This window comes from Denticeps clupeoides, chromosome 6 (assembly GCF_900700375.1).
Source record: "Denticeps clupeoides chromosome 6, fDenClu1.1, whole genome shotgun sequence".
Taxonomy (NCBI): domain Eukaryota; kingdom Metazoa; phylum Chordata; class Actinopteri; order Clupeiformes; family Denticipitidae; genus Denticeps; species Denticeps clupeoides.
In genome coordinates this window covers 20,655,699-20,675,064 of record NC_041712.1, presented here as the reverse complement: position 1 = coordinate 20,675,064, position 19,366 = coordinate 20,655,699, and the positions used below count along the sequence as shown (strand labels likewise).

The following is a 19,366-nucleotide window of genomic DNA, read 5'->3' as shown; positions in this document are numbered from 1 at the left end:
TATTTAGTCACTCAGAAGAAAACTCTGGGGAGAGGGGAAGGGAAGGTTTGAGAGGAAGGGGGGGGGGTCGAAGAGGTAGAAACGGGGAGGGAAGGAAAGTAGAAGAGGTTTGAAGACAGGATGGACCGGGATAGAAGGACGGGCTTATGGGAGGGAGAGAGGAAATTGGAAAATGGGAGGGAGGGAGGGAGAGAGTCAGGGCTCGGCTTCCATGGGCAAAGGGAGTGTGCTATTGCTCTGTGGATACACAACATTTGCTTCAGTTCTGGATCTGTGGGGAACTCTGCGGGTCCTGTCCGATTGAAATATGACAAGTGTAGCTCTCGAAGATGGGATTATGTGACCTGGACTGAATATGACTCCCCAGCAAAGCACCAGCCCCCATTCTGACAAGGAGGGGGATGAGTCCAGAATTCAAGAGAAGGCAAGTGGGAAACAAAGGGTGTATGTGGTGTGTTCATCTGTAGAGATATAGGCTAATATCAAAGAGACAATGTGAATCAACTGATAAAAAAAAAAAACCATCTGAAACAACTGCATTAAATGATCATGAGCAGTATGAAAAAGAAAAGCAGGATGTTCCAGTTTTAGGTAGTTCTTTTGAAAAATGCAATTTTACCTCTGAATGTCTGACAGTATAGTCATGGCAACTAAACTTTCTTTCTTTAATGTAGAGACGTTTCATTCTACATCCACAGAACTATCTATCTAATGATTGACAGTTCTGTGGATGCAGAATGAAACGTCTCTACATTAAAAAAGAAAGTCCAGTTGCCATGATTCAACTTTCAGACAAATTCACCTGGATGACTGAGAATCTTCACAGACATATTTACCCCTGAATAAACTCTGGCAGCCAAACAATGCAGTGAATTGACTTGGGTTGAAGGCTTCAGGGCTTCTCAAAAACAAAGAAGAAACAGAAGGCCTACATAAGTATATATGTTTACCTGAGTAAAAAAGTGAAGAAAGAATATGACAACTAAAGAGATAATAAAAATATGTTTCTATTTCTTCTTACTTCTTGGCGTAACTTGTCATAATTTACTTCACTGAAAGAATGGCTTTGAACCCGAAAAACACTTCATGTTCACACCCACACACAAACACAAACAATGAAGACTTGGCAGAAGCCTCCTCGGCTCCCTGAAATTGGCCATGACCTCTTGTTTCTCCTCTTTAATTTTTTCAAAGACAGAGAGTGGGCTGTCTGGGATAGAATTGCACCTGCACGCAGCCACTTTTGTGAGGCTGAATGAAAGAACACACGAAACCATGTAACCACAGCATATAGGAACCTGTGATTTCAGGCTTTGTGGATAGTATGAAACAAAGTACCACAAGTCACTGCTTAGCAACGACATTGGTCATCAGTCTGTCAAGCCTCCAAAGTTGTCCTGTGACACCTGTTGCCCAGATGTTAGCAGCAGATTCTTCGAGAGCATCCCGCAGATGCCCAATTCGATTGAGATCTGAGGAAATTTTTTTAGGCCAAATAATTACCATCAACATGTAAAAGAGCTTGACAGTGCACTGAAAGAGGTATTTGCCATTAGGGTATACTGTTACTGTTGTATACTGTGTTGTCCTACAAACTTAGACATTTTTGGACGATACCACTATCTGCATACAATGAACTTGCTATTGTAGCAATGCTTTGAGCCAGTTGTCACAATTTGGTCATTGTCAAAATCATTCAGACTCTTCTACTTCGCAATTTTTCTGGCTTTTAAAAGAACATCAATTGGAAATGACTTTTTCCTTGCTGTGCAATAAATCCCACCCACTGACATGAGCCATTGCAACAAATAGTCACCATTATTTACTTTACCTGCCTCTGATTTTAACGTAGCAGTATGTTCGGATCTGTTGCCTTGTCTAAAATTCATCTTCCATGAAAGCTATTAAAATTTCCATTTATATCTCTCATCAGTCATTCACATGTGAATTTCTCTGTGATATAATGTTATATATAGTTCTGAGTGTCTCACTCCAGCCTTGATGGAGCGTAATGCTGTCTGGAACTTATGTGGCAGCATTTTTTTCTTTGATTTGTCTTTGTTTGCAGGACTGTTCGAATGTTTGACATGCACAATGACAGAGTGCTTTGTTTATTTTTCACAGAAAATGAAGACAATGCTTCAGAGACGACGTTCGGCACATTCAGTCATCAGCCGGGCTCTCAATAAAACTAGAGCACAGAACAGGTCACAGTCCTCTCATATTCACGCACACACACACACACACACACACACACACACGTACTCACGTCCGATCAAGCATTGTTCAAACAGCTCTGTTTGCAAAGAGTTACTGATAGAGTTCAATGGGTGGTAGTAGCCTAGTGGGTAACACACTCGCCTATGAACCAGAAGACCCGGGTTCGAATCCCACTTACTACCATTGTGTCCCTGAGCAAGACACTTAACCCTGAGTTGCTCCAGGGGGACTGTCCCTGTAACTACTGATTGTAAGTCGCTCTGGATAAGGGCGTCTGATAAATGCTGTAAATGTAAAAAAATATCACATCATGGTCACAGGTCTGAAACATTTTCATTTGGTTGTCATTTAATGTCACCTAGATGTGACAACATAAAAGTGCATACAGTACTGTTTAAATGTCTTATGCACCAATGCAAAAAAAAACCCCACAAAAACCAGTAAAATTAAATCCACTGAGCAACAATACATTTACATTTACAGCATTTACCAGACGCCCTTATCCAGAGCGACATACTATCAGTAGTTACAGGGACAGTCCCCCTGAAGCGTCTTGCTCAGGGACACAATGGTAGTAAGTGGGATTTGAACCTGGGTTTTCTGGTTCATAGGCGAGTGTGTTACAGACTAGGCTACTACCACCCAACAACATTGTTCTCCATCTGTAGACTTTTTTCACCAGTGTAATCCTAGTCTTCCACATTTTCTCCCATCGCTCCATCTCTCCATGTCTGGGAGCTGTTTTCTTTCACTCCAAGCTCCAGCGCAGGGAGTTAGTAGGTCTGTCGTTTCCTCCGCATTCCTGCCTTTATTTGGCTTCTAAACTGCCTCCCAAGCGTTAATGATGGCTAAGTAGCCGGCGAAAAGGTAAACAGAGCAGAGAAAAATGGCTTGGCAGGTCAGAGAGCTACGCCATCTTCGCGTCCGCCAGCATTTAACTCGGAAGAGGAGCCAAGCTCAATCCATCTGCTGCTGGTGTTGCACGTTGTGCCTTTGGATGCTGAGGTTTCGGTCTTACCTTCAAGTAGTGCCGGATAAAAAAAAATGTGATGATTAATGTTTCAGTCTGGAACTTAAGAACAAGTAATTAATGGGAAGGCAGGAATGCAGAGAAAGGGAAGGTGTCTGAATAACGATCGGAAAATGATGAAATCTATATTCTTTCTCCAGTTCTTCTTTTTTTGATTGGCTGAGTCCTCTTAGGGCATATGAGATGACACTAGATACAAGGAATGTTCTTTAATCATGATCGAATTTGTTAGGGTGGAATTTACTCTGCATCAGATCTACAGGAGATTATAATAGGAGGAAGAATGCAAAGAAGTCATTTCCATTCGGCATTTGATGCGATGCTGACTTATGACACATTTGTGAGGATGAATCGTACCCTCAATCCCGAATGAAACAACGAATATATCCAATTTGCTTGTGCCCGGTGCTCTCCCGCAGGTTCGATGTGTCTGTTGAGCGCTGTCCTTGGAGCATTAGTCAGACCCGTGGTGAGGAGTCCCAGGGCTCATTTTTTGTAATGGAGGAGCATGTACACCTGACGCGAGGCCAGCAGACTCAGGAGAGACACCTGTTCCTCTTCACAGATCTCCTCCTCATCGCCAAGTCCAAGTGAGAATATCATTCACCTAATTACAACCAATCATCAATGTTTCCCCTGCTGATATATACACAATTAAACTATTTTTGTGGCTAGACGCCATGTATAAATTATCCAGCATGTATTTGTGTGTGTGTGTGTGTGTGTGTGTGTGTGTGTGTATACACCTCATGCTGGAAAATGCTTGCATGTTTATTTCTGTATTTATGATGTATTCATTTTGTGTTTGGTGAGATTTTATTGGCCACAATAGGTAAGTGTCAGATAAGCGTAATTCATTGTTAAAACAGAAAATTAAAGGGGACCTGGCCGCATACTAAGCAGACAATTGGATGGGGAGACTAACAGACAGACAGTCAGGAGTCAGGTTACGCATGTCTGAACATCGTGAGAATCATTAAGACAGTAGTCTCAGGCGGGCACTTTATATACCACTGGTGGTGCAGGGCATCGCAGGGACCTGATCAGGGGATGAATGAATTACAGTAGCTGAGTCATATGACAGATGAAGGTGAATGGTGCAGAGGGGCTGAAGGTGTGACAGAAAGAATATATGAGACTTTTTTTTGAAAGAATACATATGACTTTTCATTGAGAACATTAAAATAATTCAACAGGGACATGGTTACATTTATAATTGATATAAGAGATAGACTATGATGAGCACGTTTTGAGCAGCACCTTTCTTAATTTGCTCCATGAAACAAAAATGGGACAAGTACGCACAGAGCCCATGTGATTCCCCCATCAGAAAAACACATTTAAAAGAATCCACTACTGTTCTCAACTTTTAATAGTGTTGACTAGATCAAACTGTTCATGTTAATGTGCCTGAGAGCTTTGAGTACATGTGCTGCTTACTAATGTGCCATGTAGCATGAAAGAGGTTGTAATATGGGTTATTCGTGGGTACTCGCAGTGTTTATATTAATTATAGGTTGCAGTGTTTGATTTTAAAGAGCATGCTGAATTTGTACAGTCTTCCCAGATGCAGTGTAAGACCTTCATTATGCCCCCAGGTCTTTGTCCAGTCTGAAGCTGAAGGCTCATGTGAGGCTCAGCGAGTTGTGGCTCGCCTCCTGCATCGACCTGGTCACCGAGCGCAAGCTCAGCTCGAAGAACTCGTTTGTGATTGGCTGGCCAACTACTAATTATGTTGTCACGCTCAGGTGAATGGGCATCCTTATTGTGTTGCAGGGAGTTGTCATGGTTACCCTCAGTCTTCATTAATTTCCCTTTTCTAACAGTTCTTTGGAAGCAAAGGAGAAATGGCTGTCGGCTCTGCAATGGTAAAGGACATTTTTCAATACACTCGGGCTGTAAAGAAAAGCACTCGCTGACCGCCTCCTTTTTCCAGGTACATCAGCCAGTCCAAACACGCCGAACTCCCCAGTAAAATCGCCACGAGGCTGATGCTGCTTGATGACGATGTCACGGTGAGAGAATACCTCATGGCCCATGTCTAACCTCAAAATCAAATTTATTCAGACATCAGAATGTTAATTTAGGAAAGACCTTGTAGTTGAAGCTTTACTTTTTTTGCAAGTGTTTGGCTAGTGAATGAGATGGCGAACGGGCTCCTGCTGATATGGTGAAGTGGTCAGAGCTGGGAAGGGTTTCTTAATGACAATCAAGCAATCCGGCATCATTAGTGCTTCCTTTGCAGACAGCATGCACCAATTGCAAATTACCTTAATTCTATTCATTTTTCTCTGTTCCAACCATTGTTCTTGCACTATTAAATGAATCATTGCCATTTGTCTGAGGTAAGAACAAAACGTTTTAACTGGCTGGTATGGAAGATTTTATCACACACCAAAGCAGAAATTCAAAATGCTAAGAGGCTACATGCACATCCTCATTTAAAAAGGGTCTATTCAACCCAATGTTTCTGTTTGGAATTGGAATTAGTATTTCTCAAGCCAACAGACATCCGTTTTCGCAGTGCTTCTGATCTGCGCCACGCCACTCCCATTTTTTATCTTTATGTATTTGTGGATACTTGTAGGGTCACCACACATTGCAACTAGCATCAATGTGCTTCACCTCAGCTTTTGTGAGAAGAAACAGACCCACCTATAAGTGCTAGCAGCGAGTTGAGACAGTTTATGTGTGTTCAGGGTTTATTAGTAACAACTAATCCGGACCTACTCTGGCATGCTGAGTGTCTCCTTATGTTAATACCTGCACCTCCCACGCTCTGCCCGTTCCTGCAGACGACAACAGTTCAAGTGGACAATACTGCAACTGCCGAGAAAGTCCTCCAAACGGTTACGGCACAGCATGGACTTAGAGTGAGTACTCACGGCCAGCATGGATCAGTGACATAGTCCATGAATGGTAGGTGTGCAAACCATTGCAATATTACAACAGGTCGAAAGTGGGTTGATGGATATGTGGAGTGAGTATGGGCATGGGGGGCATTTTTTTTGTGCACACCTCAGATTGTGAAGCACATATGCGAACCGGGGCTGTGTTGAAACAAACATTATTTCAGCTTCGCATTTTGGAATGCTCGATGGTGGGCAGGATTAATTTACATGTGAAGTGCAAAAGAGCTTAATCCTTTAGTCACCCTATCCTGGCTGTTGATAGCCACCCGCTGACACCCTTGTCTGTTCTTCCTAGGGATGCACAACCGCAGAGAATGGGCAGAATGACGGTGTTTTTGTTTTTGGAAGGCATTTCCTGTATTTTACTGGGGGGGGGGGATTTTCCTGCAGCTGCAGATATGAGGATGCTTCCTGTCCCTGCCCCCTAATCAGCATTCTCGTTTCCCGTTGCCCGCAGGGTCCACCAGAGGAGTGGCAGCTATGGGTGGAAACGGCTGGATGTGAAACCGCGTTCCCACTTATCGGTGAGCAAATCAGGCTGACGCCGTCGTATGAGCACCATGTACAGAATCGTTTCTCACTCACAGAAATACAATTACTTTTCCATTTCGGAGGTCTCCCCTTCCTCTTCATTTCACCCGGGGGCTTTGACCTCTGTTCAGGGGTCATCAGGTAGAAAACAATCCGGGTGCCCTAATTCCAAGCCATGAGTTTTTCTTCACTGTGGGGATGTGAGCTGAATGAAAGGCTAGCTATCAAACAGGACTTTCAAATGTTCTTTTATTTGTGCAATAAACAGGGGTGGGCAGATGTAAATAAAAAAACTATAAAAAAAAAACAATATTGCTGGGATCCACAAATCGTCTGCCAAACACAGACAAGAATAAATCCCACTCTGCCCTGCTCAATTATTAAGTTTACCATGGCAGACGCTCAATACCTTATACAGATTTCCCATGCACCACAGTTTCGAATTTGGTATGTTTTTTACTTATATATATATATATATATGTGTGTATGTTTTTTACACACAAATTTATATTAGGTGATAATAGGTGACCGCCAACCCATAGCTGCCTTAGAAACGCAGAGCTGCAGCTGTGCATTATTTGACGAGACATTCATTTGATCCAGGTCATGAGATTCCTTACAACATAATCCTACACCACCTGCGGGCCTCTGAGGCACAACCCCACCCAGTCAACAACAACCTGTTGACAGCAGAGGGAACGCTACACATGGAGCTCTTACCCCGGGATCTTCCGGTTCCGCGATTCTTCATCCGAGCAAGAACCTTAAAACATCCGCTGGCAGCAGCTGGTGGGTCTGATCAGTCACAGTTTCTTACCTGTTGCGTTTTCATGTATTACATATGAAAATAACATAAATAGATAAGGAAATATCCCACCAAGGGACAAACGACTTGTAGACCTTGTACTAAAAGTGCACTATTTTCAAACCACAGCACAATGCGTGAAACTTTTTCGTACAGCACCCTCGGGATCTACATAAATAAAGAAAGGACAACTTGGTAGTTCAGTGTGTCTTGAATAAGACAAATGATTTTTTTTATTTCTGTCACACAGAACAGTTTAAAATTGGGGAGCCCGATTGACAACTTTGATGCATACTTCTTCTTCCTGATTCTGGATGCTTTAATGATTGTGCTTCTTTCTTGTTTTCATCTACATTTTTATGTAGATACTGAGGACACTCCTGACTTGCACTAGTGAACAAGTGCCATGCTTGTTTAATAATTTTTGCTTATTTTTTCTGGTTTATTTTCTGACCCAACAGTCACCACCTTCCTACTTTCTACCTACACCTACTTATTTCCTTTTCCAGATTATTTATTTTCCTTTTTTATATTTTGTTGCTTGTCATGTTGTGATCAGAGGTGCAGATGGGTCGGGTAATTATCCAAATTTTAACTTCTCATTATTACAACTGTTCCACAATGTGCTTTAAAATAAAGAAATGGTGAGACGGGATTTGACAGCAATCAGACTCCAGCACCAAAAGGAAATAGATGTGTAACAGCTTCCTGTGACGCGGGTACTGCTCGCTCGCCTGACGGTGTCTCGGTTGTGTGATAAAAGGTGATGTGCTCTGTATCAGTGCACACCAGTGTCCCTCTCCAATTTTATTTCAATCATTAAAATTTCCCAGAGACACATTGAACGGGTCCAAATGAGGCAACTCTTTCCTGTTTCCATGAGAGAGGTTTCTTATCCGCCACCCTACGTGTTCAGTGTAGGGCTTCTTTAATCCTTAGCTGTTATTTGCTATAATGACATCTGCGAACATCAGCTTCAAATCTGTAGATACTCTAAAAATTTACTTTTACATTTACAGCATTTATCAGACGCCCTTATCCAGAGCGACTCACAATCAGTAGTTACAGGGACAGTCCCCCCCAGGAGAAACGTAAGGGTTAAGTGTCTTGCTCAGGGACACTATGGTAGTAACTGGGATTTGAACCTGGGTCTTCTGGTTCATAGGCGAGTGTGTTACACACTGTCCCAAATAAAAGTTTTGTTGATTACCTATTTTGTAGAAACACTAAAATCAGTGTTGCTTTATTAAATATTTTTAAGCAACATGTTTTAGCAACATGAGGAGGCACATGAAGTGGACTGATGATGTTCATGATGTATAAGCATGTCAGTTTCCTTGCAAATCTGGTTTGCCATGTAAGAACACCATTATGATAGCAATCCACCTCATATTATGTGTTGCTGCCTTGTAAGGAAGTTACCACAATCTATTCACACCATCCATTGATGAAAGTCGATCATGCCAGTAAATGTTGTTCCTCATGCTTTACATCATATCATCAAAATGGAGACTCTTGTCATCATAATGTCTAGCTTATATCTACCCTTACCCTGTCTTATTATTAAAATTAGCTATTGCAACTTATTTATTTCTGGTATGTGTAATCTAGTAAAGATGTGGCCTGTTAAATATTAAGTTTATGAGAAGCAGGATAGATGAATGTTACTGCGTTTTAATACATTTTTATTCATTCACAACAAATGTGTCTGTTAGACATTTCTCAGAAAAACAGAAGAAAGAGGTCTATTTTAAAGTGGCCACTCAGGCGAGGACCTAACAGCAACTCAAGCAGCCTTGGTGGCTCCACCCACACTCCTCTCTTTGGCCAACCCCTGTCCTCTATTTGCAGCCATGGCAACCTACCACAGGTGATAATGGTGAGATATATATATTTAGATCTATATTTGTTGTGGTGGGATATAGTCATGCTTTTGTCAGTTACTTTATGCATTTCTAAAAGAATAAATGTAAAATTAATGCTATTGCCACATACAATTAAACTTCATAAATTGACCACTGCTGAACAGAAATAATATAGAATTTAGGAAAATTCTTTAAAAAATGTGTGTGTCTGTGTATTTGTTTAGGACATGCTCTGTTTGCTTTATCGGGAGGGTCCAGATACGCAGGGAATTTTTCGTCGCTCAGCCAATGCTAAAAACTGTAGGTTATTGAAGGAGAAGCTAAATGCTGGCCTGTGTGCCCTTCCTGACGGGGAGTCTGTGTTCGTCGCTGCATCCATCTTTACCGTAAGGATACATACTTGCATTTCAAAGGTAACACATGCTCCCCAGATGCCGTTCACTGATGCCCACCGCTCATGATAGGTGATGGGTTAAAGTGAGAACACATGAGAACACATTTTGACAAATTCACTTTAAAACCAAACCTATGCAGAAACAGAACTGAATATTCAGTTTCTATTGATCATGTAGCCAATTAGGACTCTCCATGTACATAAACACCAGCATGCATCTGTATTTTTGTCATTGTGATACACAACGCACAGTGCACACAATGAAATGTGTCCTCTGCATTTAACGCAACACCTTTAGTGAGCAGTTGGTGGCCACGAAAGTCATCTAGGGAGCAGTGTGTGGGGACTTTACTTTACTCTGTCACACCTAATATTTTAGCATTGCTGTAATGTTGCTGTCAGTTGCTGATGTCAGTAGCATTATAGTACAGTAAAAACAACTTACCCATAAGAATAAATTAGACAGCTTATTTTAAAAGAAAAGTTTTATAACTGTAATCAGAAAATCAGCGCATCTATAAAAGTGAACACTGGCTAAACTTTAAGTAATCTGTCACATTTAATATTTCTGCATTGCCATAATGTAAATGAACCAATCAAGCCTGCTGTAACCTGTTTATTTAGATTAAGTCAATGGCAAATTATTTGGTGAGACAGACTACTTAACATTTTAGCCAGTGTTCACTTTTTTCAGTGTGGCATCATGGCGGTTCGGGTTTCGAACCCACAACCCGTTTCCTCACCTGCTAGGCCACCTTTTTCTTCTTCTCTTCTTCTTTTTTTGGGGAAATTCCCCAATGGCTGGGTTTAAAATAACCAGGCCTGACCCCACAAACAATGGGGATGAGGTAATAAAAAGTAAAACACTGGCTAAATAAAAAAAAAAAACATAAATCAGTCCGTCACACATAACATTTTAACATGCTCTTTATTTACATTCCGTCATTGCTGGAATATTAGGTGTGACAGATACATTTTTTTTATAGTTTACAATTTTTTATAGTTTAGCCAGTGTTCACGTTTTGCAGTGCAAGGTGACAGCTTGTGTTTGATCCCATAGGATTTCTTGCGTCACCTGCCAGGAAGTATCCTTGGCTGTCATCTCTACAAAAAATGGATGGAGGTAATGGAGAAAAAAGAAGAGGAGCAAAAAGACTTGATAACAAGGTGAGAAACGTATGCAATAACGCACAGGTTTGTTTTATGCATATTTTAGCCACCGTTAAAATAGTCTGTTCTAACAATTGCGTTGAAAATGTAAAAATACCTAAAAGACAAAACCTTATACCTAAAGCTAACCCGTCTACTAAACATAATCAGATAGTCGGGATTTTACTGGCCCAAGCAGCTTGTTATTACCTACCAGTGTGCTTATGCCTGAGAGTGTATTTCTTTTATTGATCATTGTTGAGTTTATTAGTGGGTGACAAGCTTGCCTATGATGCAGATGATAGTGGAGAATTGCATTCAGACCCCACTAACAGCAGCTGTGTCCTGGGGAAGATGCTTGGGTTGCGTCAGGGGGACTGTCACTGTAACGGTTTAGGTAAGAGTTTAATACAATGTATTCTACTTGTGTGTGTGTGTGTGTGTGTGTGTGTGTATGTGTGTTGCTACAGTTTGCTGGCACAGCTGCCAGAAGGCAACACATTGCTGCTGCGGTATGTTTTCTGGCTGTTGTATCGGATCCAAGCGTGCTCCCAGGAGAACCAGATGAGTGCCTCCAATCTTGCCCTTTGTATTGCCCCCAACATGCTGTGGCTGCCAGAACCCAGCCGTCCAGAAGAGGAGGGCCAGGCCACCAGAAAGGTACAGACGCTACTTTCACATTACATGTGCTTGTTAATCCAAATCCAATACACTTAAAGTCAGAGTTCATTATGTCAGCTTGCAATTCATTCATAGCATATGCATTGTTGTTATACAGTACATAATTAGATTATACTGTACATGTATGTTTGAAAGTTAATGACACTGAGGCCAGGAAGGCCTTCATGCCCAAGGCATATACTTTAGCCCTTCTTCCTCTTAGCATGCTGATCTCTATGACATCTCCGAGTAGTATAATTAGCCTCTCCCCATGGGCTCAGCTGCTGTTGAACAGCTCTGTGGGAGCTCTGAGTAATTTAAATAACTTGACTTACAAAGCGCTTCGGCAGACAACCTTCATTACCACCAGTATGTCCCTTGGCTTAGTCAGTAATTTGTTCTTGACAATGCTCACATGGATCACAGGGTCAAAGCATTGGTTCAATTAAGTGTACGCAGTCTCCATCACAGTGATCAAGGTCCTGAGATGGAAGTACTGCTTCCTCAATGCCTGTGTGTGGCCATCGTCACAGTTTAACAATGCTCACCACAATGGTGAGGGCCCTTGCCTTCTTCTTCACCCACCACACCTCCCTCACTGCTGGTCCCTCTTCAGTCTGGACTGGACTGAAAAACAGCAACTCCAGAGCGCGACACGGCAGCCACTAGGCTCAGAAATCATGCCGTCATTACAGAATGCACACTCGGCCCTGGCCAAGAAAAACTGCAAGTAACGCACCAGCAGTTCATCATGTTAAGCAGTCACGAAAACAATTTGCATGTCCATGCTTGGCACTGCTTTATAAACTGCTGCGAACTCTCCCCAACAGCAGTCTTTCAATAAGAGCGTTTAATGCACTGTTTACCCAACAGATAGACAGTTCATATTCTGTTTAGCTTGGGGGACATGGAGAGTCATTTGTAATTCTCCCTCTCTCATCTAGGTTGCAGCCCTTGTTGAGCTGCTGATCGAAAACACTCCGTCCATTTTTGGCGAAGATGTGGGGAGTCTTCTGAGCGAGAGGAAGACCTCGAGAGAGGAGTGTGAGGCCTCTGGTGAGGGTTTTATTGTCCTGAGGTTTGCTTCTCTGAGCCTTAAACCCAAAATTTATTCCGTCTGATACATGAGACAAGCTCCCATTGAACCCTTTCTGAAAAGGAAGCCATTCAAGTAATTAGATTTTATTTGCACCTGAGTGTGAATATGGATGACAAATGAAATAAAATGAAAAAATATGCTTCATTTCACAGCTGTAGTTTGTGGACCCTTGTCCCATTACAGGGAAAGGTCACTTCAAATCAAACAGAAAGTGATTGTGACCTTGGTGCAATGAAAAATGTCCATCCTGAGTGGACTGGTTTGCTTTTATCTTTTAGAAGAATACTACCCATACGTCCAGTTTCGTAAATGAGACTGGATACATCAAACGTGTGTGTTTAAGGGTTAGTTGTGGAATTTATCAACTCCTTTTATCACTCTGCTACACTCTACAGGTGACCCCTTCCCTCAACTCTGCTCGTCAGATGAAGCTGATGCAGAGCCCACCCTTTACCGGACGAAGAACCTCTCCTCCTCCTCTCTAGTTTCCTCAGATCCTTTCTTCCCACCCCTGGCCACGTTGTCTTTGAGAGACAAGGGGGACTTTCCAGCTTCGTCTGCATCCAGCGTGTCTGTCTGCTCCTTACCAGGCAGGGTTCCCTGTCTCAGCCCATCCCGTGACCGATGTTCCTCGGAACCCACAGTCTGTCCCGTAACCCCACACGCCATCATCGGCCGCCAGCTGAGTTGCGACGCGGCAGTGATGTGCAACGCCAGCCACCAGTCACAGACCCTGAGTAGTAAAACACCCCGCCTCCAAATTCACCATGCATTGAGGGGGGACGCCAGTCCCAGGGCAGGTGCAGGAAGACACTATACGCTCTGGAGGTCCCCCCCAATCCCTCAGCGCTTCAGACACGCGGCCCGCAGACTGCCCAGCATGTCAAGCCTGTCCTCCACGGCAACCTCCTCCCTCAGTTCACTGGACAGCGCCCTGTCGCTCACCTCTTCTGAGCCGCTCTCTAGTCCAAACGACACAGTGCCGCGCCCCTTCCTGTTCGGAGCTGCAGCCAGACTCCGACCACTCACGCCAGACACACCCCGGAAGTTCCCGCCAGAGTGGAGCATGGCATTCCCCTACAAGGAGAATGAAGATGGGGGGGCAGTGGAAGGAGAGAGAGATCCGGAGATAGAGGAAGAGGCAGAAGATGGAGTGATATTTTTTGACAAAGCTGAGAAATGTCAGGGAAAAGTGACAAAAGATGTGACAGAAGGGGATTCTGGAGAAAATGACTCCCTGAACTGCTCTGATAAGGGCATGGGTGGTGTGATATTCACCGTGCGTCCTGGAGGTCCTTTGAAGGAGAATGGGGCTCAGGTGGCATGCCGCGAAGAGAGCCAGCAGGGTGAGAGAACACCCACTGGCGTGACATGCCAACCCCGAGAGACGTCCGTGGCACACATTCATCTGAGCCGCTCAAATACGCTTGCACACGCACACTTGCACACTCTCCCTCCCACGGCCGATGCTGAGGGCAGGAGCAGAACCAAGATCACGCTCTACGCCTCCTCTGGAACACTGCAGGTAAAACAGCCAGCTGTTCAAATGGCAGCCAAAGAAGACGGGAGGAGTCTGGTTGCCACGGAAACGGCTGGCAGCCACACAGTGCGGTTGTGGATCCCGCAGACGGTTTTCTACGGCCAGAGCGCGCCCCTGGTCCTGCGTTCGGCTCCCGCGAGGGAGCCGGCCCACCCCATAACGCACAGCACTTCCATCGCGAAGGCAGACACTGAGCTCGTTGTCCCCGGTGAGGGCACTAACTACGGTGAGGACGACAACAAGGGTGTCCCTGAAGGCGTCACCCTAGGGCTTCCACAGAGCAAGCGCGCCAGCACCCTAATCTCTCCCAAGCCCCAGGGCATCCACCACACCATCCGAATCAGGCTGCCCGGCAGGGTGCGCAACACGGTGCGAGAGTACTTCAGCCACGGAGAGAGACGCTCCTCCCACCCAGCTACTGTGGAGAGGGAGTTCGTTGTCAGGAAACTGCACTGGAAGCGGAAGACTCCGCATGGTGCAGCTGCTGAAGACTCTGCAGTCACGCCAGATGGAGACGAATCTGTTGTCTGATCCACTTAATCCTTTCATTCACTTTTAATGCCAGACCAAAGATTGTCACAGTTGTGAAACAGTCCTTCCAAAAGACAGTGGTCCTCCTTCACACTGTGAATGCAGGTTATCTTTAAACCTCAATGATTTTCTGAAATATAGGACTTTACGAGCACCTCACTTACCTACTAGCCAATGTAAATGGGTTTTTGGAAATAAAAGAAAAAAAGCACTGTCTGCCAACTTGATATTTGTAAAATATTATATTAACACATATTGTTTCCAGGATTCAGTGTTGTATAGATGTCCTTTATAGCACAGACGAACAGGTAAACAACCAGAACTTGGATGATTTATCCCAGTGATGCTTTCACCCTGTGGAATTGTAGTTTGCCCTTTGATCATATGTTTAAAGGGCCACTATTCTGCCTTCCCAGCCGAGGTGTCTTCCAAGATCCCATAAACTACAGCAGACAAATGGGGTGAAGAGAGCAAAAGCCGGATTCCAGAGGGGTTCATCTTTGCAATAAGTACTTCTGGATTGTGGACCCTGAACATGTTTGTTGTTGTTTATTGTCTTGTGACCAATCTGCTATGGACATGTGGTTATAAATGGGGACAGGTCATCCATTTCATGATCATGAGGTTAGATCAGTATTCTATCGTGGTCCTTAAATGCACAAGGTTGACACGTTCATCTGACAGCATTCAATTAGAGCCTCGCTGTGACCTTCTACAAAACCATAAAAAACATTTTAAATGATGCATTTTGGGTTCCTCCTGTCCAGAAAAATTGTTGCCTGTCTTCAAACATTTCCCCCTATTAATGTCAACTGAATAGGGGTTACGGTCTCCCATATTACTAAAGGACTGCCTCATGCCATTTTACTTTGGAAAGCCTCCTAGAACATTTTAGGCATTAATTTTAGAGTATCATCAATGGAACATGTGACCATGCAAACAAAAGACTGGCACGCAAATGAAAAAGGAAATTAATTATTACTTAGTGTGGCAATACCATCTAGTGGTACAAATAATGAATACCACAGTTAATTCCATACATTCATCTCAGATGGTCCAAGATGCTTGATGATATTGATTTGCATGATCATGATTTCCAATACTGACTTCAGATCTAGCCATCAAATGGCATGCATGCTGTTCTTTGTACAATGATGTGAGAAGTGCAGAAAGTCTCTTGATCGAGAAAACAAAAATCCATTTAAATCCTCTTTGAAAATCTGAAAAAGAGGAGTGGTCAGAGCATGCTGGGGAAATAATAGGCCCTAAATGCCTCATGACTCACAGAGAGAAATCTATCTTCAGCTGTAAGCCCATTTTATTCAGAGACAATTCTGTTTGGACAATGGATATAGGCCTTCTTCCGTTTTTATTTCATTATTTATTGATATTTTGTTTCATTTGAAATTTTGAAAACAATTGTATTCAGGGCACAGTGTAATTGAACAGTATAATATGCACATACTATAACATCTTCCTTAAAATGCACAGCTACACAACTAATCAACTTACATGATGATCATATTATGATCATCAATTTGTATTAAACAAACTCTGGACCACCTGGAACTGAGAGTTGTTCCAAATTCAATATTTTAATTAACTATTTTGAACAATGGAGCTTTTTTGTGCACTGCACTTCATATATGTCCATATATAAATAAAGCAAATATGATCCTGACCGGAACATGGAACAATTGTCTTTTTCAGCTGAGTGAACTGGATTTGCATGTAAGCTTGGTATGAGATCCAAGAGTATGTGGAAACATGGGCCATTACATGTTAATTTGGTGTTCTGCATTTTGTTTGCATTTACTTGCAGGGTGCAGGAATACATAATGAACTCACATTGACTCACATTTGCTGAGCACTGTGTCAGTAATCAGATTGTATATATGCAATAATATTTTCTCATCAATGTCACCTGGTGGTGACTGTGAGGCATAAATTGTTTGGTGAAAATAGTCTGCTAAGAAGAAGTATTTACTAGTGTGTCATTTGATTTTCATTCATTTGTGTAATATACAGTCTGAATTCATCATAAATAATGATGCATCATGATGGTATCATGATCAGTATTCATGGATTTAGACATGATTTCTTCTTTTTGTAAACTTGTAAATGTAGCATATGCCTCATGATTTAATTGGGGATGAACCATTACAATTCCACGACACAGCAATTTACTTATAGTGTATTTACACAGACTTTTCACAAAATGGATCACATAATCTCACATATGACAATAGTAATAAACAAACAACAGACAACATGACAGGGTGAACCATTTAAATCTTTTATTAACAGTGAACTAAAGATCCATTCAATAATACCTGCACCCAATGTATCGTATGGGACACAGAAGACACAACCCTACACAGGGGTAAAGTATAGTGAGAACATGGGTGAGAGAGAACATAATGAAGCCAATAATACATATGCTTTTGCATTTTGGACATGCTAATTTGTAAATTTATCACTGTGTTTTTTTTGACCCTGCAAGCTCTCTTTGATCTTTGATGCCTTTTGGGACATGTACAGTCATCCCCTCCATCCAGGGCTGCACCACAATCTGGCAACCCAGGCGTGATCTGCCAGTTTGGACACAATTTGTATTCAAATGCATGAAGGCACATAAATCATAAATATTGCTTTAAAAAGAAATGGTGAAGATCAAAACTGAGATCCAGACTCACGTTTTGGTGAGACCATAAGCCAGATCTAACATGTCAACCTCTTCGTCCATCACTGGGTCCAGTCGTTCATGAATATCCTCTTCAAAGATCAAATGGCATGTGGAGCAAGCCAAGGTACCCTCGCATGCCCCTAGAAAACCAACACGAATTTAATTGCACTGGTTGCCATATTTCAATGTACTCCTGTCCCCTCAGCTGCATGAAATGTAAGCAGCAGGCATAAAATGTTCAAACCACCACCACTGCAATTGACATAGAGGCATGGCAACAGGAAACCCACCAAAGCCACTGATGTCCAGGTTTTTGTTAACCACCACATCCAGTAGACTCTCTCCCTCGGTGGCGGTCACGCTGTTTCTGACCCCATCCTGATTGATGAAATGGACTGTGACCTTGGAGGCAGCTGGGCTGTGAAAATAAGAGATTGAGGGACAGGTGTCTGAGTCTTACAGCATCTCATTGCCCTTGACTGGAGCATTGGAAGTAAATATACACCAGCACAGAGATGAGAGCATGGTTGATCACGCTCTCCTCTAATCAGATGCTTTTGTTCCCTTTTTAATGGGAACAGCTGCCAAGTTTCCAGAGCGCACAATGGCCTTTTTAGATGGAAAAGTTGTTGCTGGCTTCATGACGTCTCATCTGGCTCTGGTGATTCTTCCTGGCATTCTAAACTCTTTCAGTATGAAGTGAAAGTGAAGCGATGTGTCTGCTGCTTTTAACCATCACCCTTGGTGAGCATTGTGCAGCCATGACAGGCACCCAGGGAGCAGTGTGTGGGGACGGTGCTTTGCTCAGTGGCACCTCAGTGGCGCCTTGGCAGAACGGGATTCGAACCGGCAAACCTTCTGATTACGGGGCGGCTTCCTTAACGGCTAGGCCACTTCCTGCTAGACCATCTTGAAACTGCTCAAAATATTTAGCATAATTACATAATTATAAATCATATGCGTTTGTAGCAAGCAATCTCTAATTAGCGACCCTTTACATTAAGCAGTATTATGCAAAATAAAGAAATGCCTGCACACAGGCTTTTGCCGAGGCCATTTCTCAGAAAGCCACGTCATTAAATTTAAGTATATATTCAGCAAATCTTCAGTCATTTGCTGAAATGAACTCCTACTGTACATACTACAGTACTAAATTAGTTTTACAGCACCACAAAGTGTTTCGTGAAGTTGGAGTGTGCTATGAAGTGTCCCAGTGTGAATAAAGGGTTTCTGAAAGTGTGTGACAGGCATGCGTTAGGAGCTAAATGTCCCTTTCGGAAAGCTCACCTCTTGGAGTCCGTGCAGAGTGTTGGGCATGTGCCGACCTGTCTGTGCTGCCATTTGTAGATCTTGGTTCCATCAAGACATGACTGGATGCGCAGATGCATGCCCAGAGATCGGGTTCCACAAGGGGTGAGAAGTGACCGTAGACACAAACACTGAGCCATGCTAAACAGAAAACCGTCCGTATGTGTCAGTACAAATGAGCTTTAGGACTCTGTGTTTCACCTCCACTCAGGCAGATACAAATGTACGGCCTTGGGACTCACACAGCCTTGAGTCAAGTCAACGCCAAATCATCTCACATCTACACACACACACACACACACACACAAACATGTACTAGCACATAAAAAATGCACCCACTCCTGCCCTTGAGGTGGCCCTGAGCTCTGCAAACTCTAAACTATTCACTGCTTGTGCAAAATTCCAGCCATCCATAATATAAATTAACATTTAGTCACAGATCTTGCATTTTTACCTGGAGGAAAATCCAAATTCTATGCATAAAGAGGCAATTAAAACCAGGTCTCAATCCCTTCTACTATCATATTCTGTTCTGCCCTTTTCTGCCTATTAATTTTGTTGAACTATGTGATTTGCAAGTTTCATATTTGTTTCATACACTGGATGCTGCTACAGCTTGTTGATTATCCACAGCCA

The 19,366-nt window shown here is 42.9% G+C and overlaps 2 protein-coding genes across 2 annotated transcripts; one reads left to right on the top strand and one right to left on the bottom strand.

The window, feature by feature from the left end:
- Positions 1–204: 204 nt before the first annotated feature.
- On the top strand, positions 205–16,387 carry arhgap20b (Rho GTPase activating protein 20b). Its single transcript, XM_028983914.1, has 15 exons — positions 205–424; positions 2,125–2,207; positions 3,670–3,840; positions 4,849–4,998; positions 5,077–5,118; positions 5,187–5,265; positions 6,046–6,123; positions 6,620–6,686; positions 7,297–7,482; positions 9,214–9,377; positions 9,588–9,749; positions 10,818–10,924; positions 11,377–11,566; positions 12,511–12,622; positions 13,061–16,387. Exons 1-15 carry the CDS (start codon positions 356–358, stop codon positions 14,734–14,736), a joined length of 3,336 nt encoding a protein of 1,111 aa, XP_028839747.1. The 5' UTR covers positions 205–355; the 3' UTR covers positions 14,737–16,387.
- A 759-nt stretch (positions 16,388–17,146) lies between these two features.
- Positions 17,147–18,931, bottom strand: fdx1b (ferredoxin 1b). Its single transcript, XM_028984578.1, has 4 exons — positions 18,710–18,931; positions 17,713–17,840; positions 17,433–17,562; positions 17,147–17,327 (listed from the first exon to the last, which is right to left on the bottom strand). The coding sequence occupies exons 1-4, from the start codon at positions 18,868–18,870 to the stop codon at positions 17,213–17,215; spliced, it is 534 nt and encodes a 177-aa protein (XP_028840411.1). The 5' UTR covers positions 18,871–18,931; the 3' UTR covers positions 17,147–17,212.
- Positions 18,932–19,366: the final 435 nt, after the last annotated feature.

Bases quoted from the DNA above. Each gene is read 5' to 3' on its own strand.
- arhgap20b (XM_028983914.1), top strand. From the start codon at position 356: ATGACTCCCCAGCAAAGCACCAGCCCCCATTCTGACAAGGAGGGGGAT. The intron at 7,483-9,213 runs GTGGGTCTGATC...TGTGTCTGTTAG, and splicing joins ACATCCGCTGGCAGCAGCTG to ACATTTCTCAGAAAAACAGA. The intron at 11,567-12,510 runs GTACAGACGCTA...TCTCTCATCTAG, and splicing joins AGGGCCAGGCCACCAGAAAG to GTTGCAGCCCTTGTTGAGCT.
- fdx1b (XM_028984578.1), bottom strand. From the start codon at position 18,870: ATGGCTCAGTGTTTGTGTCTACGGTCACTTCTCACCCCTTGTGGAACC. The intron at 17,841-18,709 runs GTGAGCTTTCCG...TTATTTTCACAG, and splicing joins CTCTGCACGGACTCCAAGAG to CCCAGCTGCCTCCAAGGTCA. The intron at 17,563-17,712 runs GTGGGTTTCCTG...TTGGTTTTCTAG, and splicing joins CCTGGACATCAGTGGCTTTG to GGGCATGCGAGGGTACCTTG.